At 51.2% G+C, this 9,658-nt stretch overlaps 1 protein-coding gene across 1 annotated transcript; it reads left to right on the top strand.

Moving 5' to 3' along the window:
• Positions 1 to 6: 6 nt before the first annotated feature.
• Positions 7 to 4,359, top strand: REM2 (RAS (RAD and GEM)-like GTP binding 2). The gene is made up of 5 exons (XM_010831252.1): positions 7 to 157; positions 1,372 to 1,713; positions 1,930 to 2,003; positions 2,720 to 2,927; positions 3,318 to 4,359. Exons 1-5 carry the CDS (start codon positions 55 to 57, stop codon positions 3,611 to 3,613), a joined length of 1,023 nt encoding a protein of 340 aa, XP_010829554.1. The 5' UTR covers positions 7 to 54; the 3' UTR covers positions 3,614 to 4,359.
• Positions 4,360 to 9,658: the final 5,299 nt, after the last annotated feature.

The following is a 9,658-nucleotide window of genomic DNA, read 5'->3' on the forward strand; positions in this document are numbered from 1 at the left end:
ACTGCTGAGTGAGCGAGCGGGTGCTGCAAGCTGCCGGGCTGCACACGCACAACGATGCATACGGACTTCGACACCGACATGGACACCGACACGGAAACCACAGCACTCTGCCCCTCCAGCAGCCACCAGGCCTCTCCTCCAGAGACACCCACACCAGGTGAGAGCTAAGCTGCAGTTTCTGGCTGAAACCATGCGGGTGGTAGCTGAAGCTCTGGTGGGGAGGTCAGAACTAGGGGTTGAAGGAGCTTGAACCCAACAAGAGGGGAAGAGCCACTGGAGAAATGAGGGAGCCACCTGCCTACACTAGGGCTGGGCTAAGTAGCGGGGGTAGAGGGGGGGCTGCCTAAATGTCCCTTCACCCATCACCCAGGGCTTTGCTGGAGAAACTGGTACTTAGCCCCTACGTCTGCCTCATTCCTGAGAGGTTGGGATGGGCAGGAGGGAAAGGGGAAAGACAAGGGGCAGCCAGCCCACAAGCCTGGGAATCACGGGCAGGGGGCTACCCTGGGGACCTGTTGTAAGGGTTTCTCTGGCTCCTGGATGCCCTGGCTGCCAGTCAAGTATTGATCCTGGGCTATTTCCAGCCTCTCTGCATCCCCCTTTGTTGTGTCTCCTTCCTCCTCCAGTTACCCTGACCCGTGCACTGTCACTCTCCCTGCTCCCGCTCTCTCGCTATTTCTCTCTCTCCCTCCCTCCCTCCACCTAGCCATGAACAGAATATTGTCTGGGACTCACAGGGACAGCCAGGGGTGCAGTAGGACTCACACACAGCCATGCACCGGGGCACGTCCCTACAGGGCCATGGGAAGAGGCAGCCCCTCCCACACACCCATGGAGACCCAACACACACATCTCAAAGAAAAGGCCCTTCCTTGGGAAGCGGTTCCCCACAAAGTTTTTGACTCTTGTCAGTACCCACCCCCAGAACCAGGGCAGTAGCTCATTTCTGGGCCCCTCCCCAGTGTGGAGATCAGCCGATGCAGGAAGCGGGAGAGGGCAGGGCCTCTCAGTGGAAGGAGTGGCAGCCCCTCTCCCCAACCCGGCCAGAGGCCTAGTCTGGGGGTGTGACTGTGTGTCAGTGTGAAGTGTGAGTGGGTGTGTGAGCCTGCGCACAGGTGCCTCCCCTGCATGAGGCATGTTTTGAACAGGTTGTGGCTGGAACCACGCTGGGCAAGCCTTCAGGTCAGCTCCTGGGAGCCCCACCAGTTCAGGCTTCTGGTGTTCTATGGAAGAGGTCAGACTAAAATTATCAGCTCCTTCTGGGTCATGGTCATCGACAGGGCCTCTGAGGCTGGAACAGCCAGAACTGAGCCTGCTGCAGATGGCTAGGCCTACCCCACTCATAGCTTCCTTCTCTTTGCCCCCCACCAGAAGCAGATGCCACACTGCTGAAGAAGCCAGAGAAACTGTTGGCAGGGTTGGACCGGGGCAGGCCACCCCCTGCCCTAGGGGCCCCCGGACGAAGAGGCAGTATGCCTGTCCCCTACAAGCACCAGCTGCGGCGGGCCCAGGCTGTAGATGAACTTGACTGGCCACCTCAAGCCTCATCCTCTGGCTCTTCTGACTCCCTGGGCTCAGGGGAGGCAGCCCCCACCCAAAAGGATGGCATCTTCAAGGTCATGCTGGTGGGGGAGAGCGGCGTGGGCAAGAGCACCCTAGCAGGCACTTTCGGTGGTCTCCAGGGAGATAGTGCTCACGAGCTGGAGAACCCAGGTATTTGGGGGAGCCCTGCAAGGGTTGAGGGCACCTCTGGAGCCCTAGTCAGGGATGGAAGAGCTCAAAGCATGTGCAGTCCTGGAGCCCAGAACCTAGAAACTGTTCCAATGCTTTCTGTGGCAACCTCTCTGGAGGGGGTCCCTGTTTACTAGGTCTTACAGGTGTTGGGGAGCCTCCTAATGGGCTCTGTTCCTTGTCTCTATTTCCCAACAGAGGACACCTATGAGAGACGCATCATGGTGGATAAGGAGGAAGTGACTCTAGTTGTTTATGACATCTGGGAACAGGTAAGAACTAAGATGTGGCTGCAAGCAGATGATGAAACCTAGAAGAACTGAGGAGGGGCAAAGTCTTGGCTAAAGGCTGGTACCCTGGTTTTAACAGTAATGGAACCTGACCCTTCATATATATGGTCTCAGAGAGCAAAGGCTGACACCCATGTACACACCATAGCATTGAGAACTGCTGTTTGGTTTCCAGGATCTTCTGACCCAGAGGGAATGTTAGGATCTGAATTTGACAAACTCTGCAGCTGGAAGCCAGGCTGGAAACCCTGAAATAGACCCACTCTGTACATTTTTTAGCCTAGAAGAGACTGATCTGACAGGACAGGAGCTCGGGGCTTTGTAATGTCAGGGAAGGAAGAAAAAGTGAGGCCCTGTGACTATATGGACATAAATGATTACTATGCAGAAATGAGGGGCCAGATTGCATACACTTGAATAGCATTCACTTTTGAAGAGCTTAGGCATAAGAAAGTAGGATGGACTACCCTAGTCTAGGATCCTATGTCCCCCATTTGCCCATGTGGGGCTCGTATTACAAACTTCTCCCCCCTCCACAAACACACTCTCAGTACTGGATGTGTTTGGCAGAATGCTCTGTGTCCTAAGCAGATGGCTTTGCCCTCACATCCTGGTGCCTCATCCCTGAGGTGCAGGTGCTGGGCAGGTTCTTCTGTGCCCCCAGCCCTGACATCCCACAACTCTCTGCCCATCTGCAGGGGGATGCAGGGGGGTGGCTGCGGGACCACTGCCTTCAGACGGGGGATGCCTTTCTCATCGTCTTCTCAGTCACCGACCGACGAAGCTTCTCCAAAGTTCCAGAGACCCTACTTCGGCTCAGGGCTGGGAGGCCCCACCACGATCTGCCTGTCATCCTTGTTGGAAACAAGAGTGACCTGGCCCGCTCCCGGGAGGTCTCACTGGAGGGTGAGTACCCTGAACCTCATCCATATTTGTAATCTCAGAGGAGTCTCTCCTTTCCAGGTCATCTCTTCTCCATAAGGCCCTTTTACCCTCCAAGGTGCACAAAATTGCAATTGGCCTCAGGTTAAGGGCAGACTTTCAATGCCCACGCCTAGGGCTTGAGACCCTCTCTTCACTCCCCCTCACCTCTTCTGAAGGCCCTTTACTCCCTCCCCTTCTGCATCACCATCGCCCTCCAATTGATCCTTGCTTGTTCCCTCTGTGCAAGCGATTGACTTGCCCCAATCCCTTTTCACTGCACGCCCTGGAGCCCCCAGGTCCAGCCTCGCCCCCATCCCGGGCCCAGCGCAGCCCAGTGGGCGGGCGGGCGCCTGAAGAGGTCCCTTCCTGTAGAGGGCCGCCATCTGGCAGGGACACTGAGCTGCAAGCACATCGAGACGTCGGCCGCGCTGCACCACAACACGAGGGAGCTCTTCGAAGGAGCGGTGCGCCAGATCCGGCTGCGGCGGGGCCGGAATGGCGCCGGGGGCCCGCGGCCCGAGTGGGGCAGCCCCGAGGGCCTCGCTCCGCCTGCGCGTCGCGAGAGCCTCACCAAGAAGGCCAAGCGCTTCCTTGCCAACCTGGTGCCGCGCAACGCCAAGTTCTTTAAGCAGCGCTCCAGATCGTGCCACGACCTCTCCGTGCTCTGAGCCGTGGTCGCCATGGTCACTGCGCTCTCTACCCGCCCCCTAGCCCCGCCCGCCGTCGCCCGGCTTCCTCCAAGAAGACCGTCTAGGAAACCAAAAACTGCCGGGACACCTTGCTGTGACCGCGGGAGGCGGACCCCCGCCCCCAGACCCCGGCGGGCGTCGCCCCACCCGCTCCACGCGCTCTCCGTTTACCTCCCGGCTTCGAGGCTCCTGGAAAGAGAGGACGCGGACCCGCGGAGGGCGAGCCGCGGCCAGTGGGCGGGGCGGCTTCCGGCGGGCGGGGGGGGGGAAGTAGTTTTGTAAGGGATTTTCTTTTTTATTAATTCGCGCTTGACCACCTCTCCTGTAAAGAGATGCTAAAAGCAAAAACTGGAAGAGAGCTTACTAGACTTCTTTACAGTTTCCCACCATTGTACTCAGCGCGAACATGCCTCATCGTAAGAGATACTTAAAGTCACAGAGCCTCTTCTTTGAGACTTTCCTACAGCGTCCCGTCTCTGATCTGCTGCACTTGCCCACTTTGCCCTTAATAAGTTCTTAAAGGCAAGGGCCTGGAACCGGTGTTCTTCAGATTCTGGGACTTACCGTGGCACCACGGCACTTCCCCTTTAAGGTTATTAAAGGTAAGGCGCGCAGAGACTTTTGCCTGAAGATTTGAGGGGTGGCAACCTGCCTTTGGCCAGGACCCAGGAGGCACCACCAAGGGGACCACCTTTCTCTTTTCAATAAAGAATTTTTCTACTGCACTTGCTCACTTTGACTCTCTGTTCTCAAAGCTCCCAAGAAAGGGATGGATGGATTTAGGTTCCCTGCACCTATGAGCCTAAGTTTTCTTGTCTAACAGTTCTAGGGAGGCTCCGGAACTTAGTCTGAGTAGTCCATGACAAGGCGAAAAAGGTCCCTAGAGAACAGAGTCCAACTTGTCCCTTTGCCAGTGAAAAAACAGGCCTGGAGAGGAGTAGGGACCTGCTAGAATAATTCGATAACTCAGTGATCAAGTCCCCATTTCCTTACCCCTTAATCCTGCAAGGAGCAGGCTGGAGGCTACATTGTGTGCCAAGAACTACTCTCAGCTGTGACCTGGGATGGTTCAAGGTGGGGCCCACCTCCAACAGGGAGGCCCACCAGCTGGGGTTTAATGGGGTCGTCCTGCACCTTCCCTGGCAGGGCCCCACCACCCCAGCTGTCACCTGCAAGGCCCGTGTGAGTACTGAAGCTGTCAGTGCCTCTCCTGGGGACGCCCACGCCTGCTGCTGCCTGAGCCATGAGTTTGAACAAAGAGCAGAGGCAGCAACTCCCCTCATGCCTACACAGAGGATACAGCTACCTGAGCATCTGGGGGCCAGGCCTCCACTCCACCTTACCCAGGTTCCCAGAGCTCGATGGAAAGAAGGATGTCTGAGTCCTTGCAGCTGAGGAGCAGCCAAGGGGAACCAGCCCAGCACGGGTGGTGAGATGATGATCTTAGGACTTTATTCACTTTATCTCAATTCTTGAATGACTATAAGGTGTTACTACCTCTTTTACTTGCCTGAGGTTAATAAGCAATAGAACTGGGATTCCACTCATGTCTGCTTGATATTTAATGGTGATTGTATCTAACTTTGCAACTGAGGTTCATGAATTTCATCAGATTTCCAAAGGGGTCTGTGACAGAACAAATCACCAGCCAGGATGGTACTGATTACTACTGAGAAGGGGAAACGGGTAGGGGGAGGACAGGTTCCGAGGTTTACTTTTCATTGTAAGCTCTTTTCTCTGCCTTTTGAGTTTTTACCTATGGCTAAATAAAGTAAATAATTTTAAACAAAACAAAGCTTCATTGTTCCAAAAAAGAGGGACCAAAGAGAGTGTCCTGAGCACAGGCAGATGAAGCACAGTAGGGATGTAGCTGCCAAAGAAGTGGTGGCCACTGCCCAGGGAGGAGGGTTACCAGTAGTCAAATGTCACTGGAGGAGAGAGTGAGGAACTGAAAGGCCTAGTGTCTTTCATGTGGTAGAATTCTAAAGATGATGATGGCAGGACCTCCCCCATAAGGGAGCCACACACGCTACAAGCTTCCCTCCCCCCAACTCAGCCAGTTCCATCAGCCCGACCCATCTGTGTGTTCCCTCCAAACGCCTACAGAAGAGCTCAGAACAGACGGAAACTGAAGCCCTGCTCCTGCCAGACTTCGGAGAGATGGGGTCTTCTCTGAGAGCCTGGCCAACTCTTCATCCTCTCTGATCAAGGCCAAGTAAGAGCAGGCTGTTGACCTGGGCTGCCATTAGAGACCAGCAAAGGGGCCTGGAGCCGAGCTGCCTGAACCAGGTAAGTTCCTCTCTGCCCTCATATCCTCTTAACCACTGTGATTTTATCTTGGGGTCTTTGCTCCCTTAGCCCAGCCCCTGCCCAATCTCTACAAACCCCACCCACCCTGGCCCACAAGGCCTCCTCATTGGCCAAGAGCACTCTGCTCTAGGCCTGTGCTTACAGTTCTGCCCTGCTACATCTAACTTTCCTCTAGAGACTGGAGCAAGGGCTTTTGTCTACTGAAAGGCCACCAGAGCTCTGGAAGGACACTCCATAAGTCTTCTGGGTTAAATCTTCAATCCCAGAAAGTCCATCCACACATACATCTTTTAATGTATCTAACATTACTCCAATCTGCATCAGTCTAAGTAAAATTTTCCTGGACTTTTTAATCTTTAATCTACAAATGCTTGTTCCACTCAAGTACTGTATATGCAAGTCACTGCGGTGGGCCCTATGGAGAAAACAAGACGCTATCCCTGCCCGCAGGCAGCTTACAATCGTGCTGGAGAGCAGGGACCAGGCGGAGGAAGCACTGACACGGCTGGAGCAGCAGCAAAGTACACATTCTAACTGCAAGCTGTAACAAGTGCTCTAAGAAGTCTGAATGAAAGAAACAGAACATTCGGAAGACATATATTAGGAACTGGGCCTTGAAGGCTATACATAGGCTGTAGATAGAAGGGGGAGAAGGGAAAGAAACACCTTGTGGCAAAACCACCTGAGAAAATGCACAAAAGAAACGGTGGGCAGCCTGCCACATGATGAGGCAGAGACCCTCACTGTATAGGACAGAGCACAATTTGGGGGGATGGTGCATCCAAGTTGGAAAAGGGCCCCAAAGCCAGATTAAGAGCATCCTGCTTCTGAGTCCTCTATCATCCGGGGGCTCTCAGATGGATATACTCAAGGAATTTGAATCTTGATGTCATGCCTTTACAACCTAGAGACCATGTAAACTCCAGGTGTGAATACAAATTCGATGGGGCTATGCAAGCCTTTTTAGCTGGCACTCAGAAGTCTATGGAGAAAGTCACTATTAACCTCTCCTGTCTTTCTGAACCTCAGCTCTCCCAATTTAAAATGAGGATAACGGTGGTTCAGTGGTTAAAACTCTACACTCTCACTGCAGGGTGCATGGGTTGAATCCCTGGCCAGGGAACAAAGATCCCACATCCTACCAGATGTGATGAAGGCTAGATAAAATGCAAATATCTTCATAAATAAACAAGTGAGCAGTGGAAGTTATGCTTTTTTAAAAAAAAAATTCATTATTATTATTTAAAATTTTTATTGGAGTATAGGGAAGTAATGTTTTTGGGCAACCTGTGTCCGGCCCCTTATTCAGGCACCATGTAATGTTCGAATCTCTCAAAGCATAGCCTGCTCTGGGCATACACATTGAAGTTGCGGTCCACAGAGTTCAACATACCTCCCACAGGACTCAAGAGACCCATTATTGGATTTCTTTTTTGGGGAGTATTGAGGGGAAGATTGGCAACTGAAGCCTAAGGATGGTCTTATACTAGTTTCCCATTTTTCTGTTCAAATTATAACCTTAGGCAGAGGACCAATGCTGATTTAAAATACTTACTCTGAACTGCCAGAGCAGGTAGAGTTAGGCTCTGGAAACCAAGAAAGACAGGTGCTATAGGAATGCTTGGGGGAGATTAGGAGGGCAGTTTGCAAAGGACGGTAACAGAGAATGCTCTGGGATTTTCCCAAGCCAGACCAAGCAGAGGGTGCTCGGTAGCCTGAAGGTACCTGAGGGGCTCACCTTGATTTTCCAAAGCCATCTGGTTGTAATCCCATTGTAGAGTTTCAAGTATAAAAGGAGATTGGGCCAGTGGGATGACTGGTTTTCCTGAAAGCTAGCCTGACTGTGGGTGACCCGGGGCCTTGTGAGCCTGGTACTTAAGCCCAGAACAGTTCAGGTTTATTTTAATCACTGCCCTGTCATCGGTAGGGCCCTATCACCCCCCTGTAAATCTCGAGCATTCTCTGAGGCTGAAGCAGGTAGAAAGCCAAGTGTGGAGACATTCCCAGGAATGGGAATGAGGACAAACCAGCCAGTTCTAAGCCCTCTTCATGCATCATTTCACTGAATCCTCAGGACATGCCTGCGACAGGAACTTTTGTAATCATTTCCTTTCTACAGGTGAGGAGTCCGAGTTGCAGAAGTGAAGTAATACCCAAGCTGACTCAGCTGGTTTGTGGCAGAAGAGAGATCTGAACCACATGGTGGTGTTCCACGGTATGATATTTCTGCTGCAGGGTGGAGGTACCCTGTCTTGGTCAGGTCTAGGAAGTGGGAGGAGGAGGCAGATTCTCAGCACCACTCATTTTAAACAAGCAGGTTTCAAGATGCTTGAAAGCTGATTGAAGTTCCCATCCTTTCTGGAATACTGGCAAATCTGACAAGTTCTCTGATTTCCAAGGTCATTGTTTCCCTTCTTTTGCAATCCAGCACTGACTGGCTCCTTTACAATCTTCATGCACCTCATCCACCCATTGCCCTCAAAAATAACTGCTTAATGGGTCTCCAGTAACTCCAGCCAACTCCTTAAGGGCTCTTGAGAGCAGATCATCTGGGAAAGCCAAGAAAACTCATCCAACTTTTAAAAGTGATCTTTGATCAGATCTTTTCTTGCCTCCATCTCCTCACATGACCTGAGTTAATTGGTCTACTTCACCTCACACAGAGCTCTTTCAATCAAGAACACATATTGAGAGCAATCAATTCTGGATACAGTGTATAAAAGTTGGGAGGGAAGAGGGGATAATTGAAGCCAGAAAATTCAGATACACAGCTTCTCAGACCAGAGTTCCTTTCCTGCATTCAGCTCATGCCTACTGACTTCACCTGGTTGCCAAGGAAACGTCAGTCTCTGATGGCGGTAGCAGCACTTTAGACAGAAAGCATCATAGGCTACCATGGTAACCGCAAAAAGAGTAAAGCTGCCTTCTCTTTTAGAAGGGTGAGGAAGAAATGAAAGAGGCTGCTGAGCTAAGCAGGCTACAGGGGATAGCTTTTGGAAAGCCTAGGTCTGACTTGAACTGAGAGGGGATTAATTTAACTCAACAGATATAAACTATGTGCAAAGACAACAATAATGAAAATAACACACCTAAGGTTGACTTCATCAAGATATAACCACCGAGTAACAGTTTACAAAGAACTGTAAATAAAGTCAGAATAAGAACTATAATAGGACCAAGAATACTGAAAGGAAAATAAATTTCAACTAGGAAAACATCAGTATCTTAAAGGACAGGATTTTTGACCAGCAGAAAGAATAAGACAGTGTAAGACAAGAAAGAACAAGACAGTAGACGTGGAGGTGGAAAAAGTCAAGACATACTGAGAAGTGTGGATATAGAGACAGAACAAGTGACACTTCCCCATGACTCCAAGGCTTTGGCTTTCACAGTGATGCTGAGAAGCAGGTTAAGATCAACGGATCTGAAGCTAGACTGTCTGGACTGGGATCCCAAACTTGTTAATTACATCATCGAGGGACAAGTTAGTTAACCTTTTGGGTGTCAGTTTCCTCAGTGACAAAGTGAAGATGATAAAAGAATACTTCAGAGAGTCCTTGTGAGGATTAAATGACTAAAATGATTAGAGCAATGCCTAACCCACAATAAATGCTGCATAAATATAAATTCTCATTATTGTTAACCACCTCCCACCACTCACTTTTCAGAGCCAGGACAGCCTCTTCTCACTGTCCAAGTAACACTTCCTGATTC

Source organism: Bison bison, unplaced genomic scaffold (assembly GCF_000754665.1).
Source record: "Bison bison bison isolate TAMUID 2011002044 unplaced genomic scaffold, Bison_UMD1.0 scf7180017864526, whole genome shotgun sequence".
Classification (NCBI taxonomy): Eukaryota; Metazoa; Chordata; class Mammalia; order Artiodactyla; family Bovidae; genus Bison; species Bison bison.